Source organism: Priapulus caudatus, unplaced genomic scaffold, assembly GCF_000485595.1.
Source record: "Priapulus caudatus unplaced genomic scaffold, Priapulus_caudatus-5.0.1 Scaffold1044, whole genome shotgun sequence".
Lineage (NCBI taxonomy): Eukaryota > Metazoa > Priapulida > Priapulimorpha > Priapulimorphida > Priapulidae > Priapulus > Priapulus caudatus.
Window position 1 is genome coordinate 49,133 of NW_014578105.1, and position 2,822 is coordinate 51,954.

The window sequence follows — 2,822 nt, forward strand, 5'->3', positions numbered from 1 at the left end:
TATGTACTTAAGCTATGTTACTTGACATCTCACACAATACTTACTTAAGCTATGTTGCTTGAAATCTAACACAACAATATGTACTTAAGCTATGTTACTTGACATCTCACACAATACTTACTTAAGCTATGTTGCTTGACATCTAACACAACAAGATGTACTTGGCAATTTTACAACAATTGTACAAGATTACACAACAAGCTACGCTGCTTGCTACGGCAGTGGCGCTACTGAGGGCTTCTTGCAACCGAAGAGTTCTCTTACGGCCAGGCGAAAGTCCATAAACTTGTAGAAGTAAACGATCGGGTTCAGAAACGAATTCAATATGAGTCCGTTTATTCGAATAACGCGCAGCGCCTGAAGCCACCACTCGTTTCCAGAGTTGGGATACGCAAGAAGCAGACACATGTACAGCATGTGCGGACCGAGGAGAGTCCACGAGGTGCCGACAACGGTCAGTATGATCTTCGACATCTTCAACGTCGCGTGGAAAGCCGACATTTCTTGTCGTTCCTCGTTCGACGCCGTCGCCATTCTTTTCGTGTGCGTCCAGGCGATCCTGGCGATGACACCATAGCAGTATGACATGAGTACGAACAGGACGAGGTAGTGACTGAACACGTAGTAAGCGTAGGCGCGTGTCATCATCCGGCCGGGTATGCACAGCGCCGACGGCCGCCACCGCAGCGCCACCTGGATCATGCCGCCGACGCTCATCAGCATTGCGTACGTTATGCAGGCGGCTATGAGCCAGCCCGTGCGCGCCGGCGTCATTAGCAACGGGTAGCGTAGCGGGTACGAGATCGCCGTGTATCTGTTGATCGTGCACAGTGCCATGCCGGCCATAGAGCTCACGATATTGAAGACTCCGTAGCCGGTAAAGACGACGCAGCGCAGACGCGTGTCGCGAGGCAGCACCGCCGTCCACAAGACAGCACCGACGACGAAGTCGTAGCAGGCGAGGTTGACGATGGTGATGTTGGCGGCGGTTTGCAGACGACGGATCTTCGCTACGCTGACGATGACGAGGCCGTTGCTGACCATCGTGAATAGCGAGAACAGCACGAGGCAGGTGAGGATGAGCGCGCGCACGTGCGCCGTCGTGTTGGAGAAATACAGGTGATCGTTGTCGTCATCGTCATCGTTGTCGTCGGCGTCGGTGTCGTTGTCCCAGCGTCCGCCGTCGACTGTCTCGTTGTCGTAACTCGACAGCGTGGCTTTATTTTCCATGTTTGTTGGTTTCTTTGAAGCTAATGAGGCTTCCTCTAGCGTCCTCGGGGTTCCTCTCTCTCTATCTTTTTTTAAAATTTACTTGTAAATTTCTAAATTAATATTATTATTTTTTAATTCTTCAGAACGCTATGCGTGCTATGTGAATAACGTACTGCGCTTCTCGGCGCAGCCTTATGGTTAGGTGTAAATCAAGTTCTGCTCAGTGACCAAGTGAGTTTGTGGACTGTCAGGAGAGGAAATGCGCGCATGCTGTTATATAGTGTACTTGTGCGCAGTACTCGTGAAAGCGCGCGAGCACACACACACGCGTACGTGCGCACACACACACGCGCGCGCATGCGCACACACACACGCGCGCGCATGCGCACACACATACACACACGCGCGCGCATGCGCACACACATACACACACGCGCGCACGCACACACACACACACACACACACACACACACACACACACACACACACACACACACACACACCCACCCACACACACACACAATATCTATCTATCTATAAATATATATATATATATATATATACCTTCTAGTTGTGATGTTGCTCGACGCGGACAATCGAAGGAGGAGAGGAGATCCGTCGATCCTCACGCTCGCGGTTCGTGTATGACGTCACCGACCGGCGGCGGGTCAGCGGGGTGGCGGGCGGTGGAAGCATGCGAGGGTGATGTATCAGATGTATCGTGCTGAGGCGCGCCATCTCTTTCTTCACGTCCGCGAACGTCTTCGGCGGCTTCTTAATGGACTTCTTAAACTGATTCATGATGTCGGAGAGCGTGATGGTCGACGGGTAATGCTATCCCCCGGGCGTGGAGGNGGGGGTCCGGACCCCCCCCCCTGCTCGCGCAGAAAACGCATCTGAGGGGGTCTAATTTCAAAAAAATCCGGGGGGAGAGCCCCCCAGACCCCCCCTTCGCGTGCTCCTGTACACGCCCCTGGTTTCGCCCCCCTAAGAAAATACCCTGGCGCCGCCCCTGCTCACCAGTATGACAGTAGGCTAACTTGCACATAAACGTAGACTCTATATATTGATCTAATAACAAAAGTGGTTCTCCTGTAATTCTATACTACTTGTAATAATTTACTGTAGTAGCATATAGGCATGCCACATAGTGAGTAATCATTTTCTTCTTTTTTTTCATCATTACCAGCTATTACAAAGATTCTGCTGCAGGTTATTCCCTTGATGCATTTTATTCTCCTAGGTGCTGCATTCCCAAAGGCTTTCGGAGGAACCGTTGCAAGTATGGGTGATTTGTTAGAAGGATGGAGGTGTTGTATGCGGCCACTCTAACTGCATGGCAGCTAGGGCTTGTAGCTGCGACACTCTTTGCCATTGACAGGGGTAAGTATATATTTATGAAAACCAGGAAAACACCTCATGCCATAGAAGAAGCGGTTTATTCGTAAATTATAGCCGGTAACAGACGGCTACTCCGAAAATCCTATAACAAACAAAACAAATATGGCGCATCACACCCCAGTGTCCACATACAGTGTGATGTAGCAATAATACATTGGCAACCAACATACACCATACTACACATAAGATGCTGATACAATTTTACCACT

At 50.2% G+C, this 2,822-nt stretch overlaps 1 protein-coding gene across 1 annotated transcript; it reads right to left on the bottom strand.

The window, feature by feature from the left end:
• Positions 1-213: 213 nt before the first annotated feature.
• On the bottom strand, positions 214-1,230 carry LOC106815110 (histamine H2 receptor-like). The gene has a single exon (XM_014819535.1). The coding sequence runs from the start codon at positions 1,228-1,230 to the stop codon at positions 214-216; it is 1,017 nt and encodes a 338-aa protein (XP_014675021.1).
• Between the last annotated feature and the right edge of the window lie 1,592 nt (positions 1,231-2,822).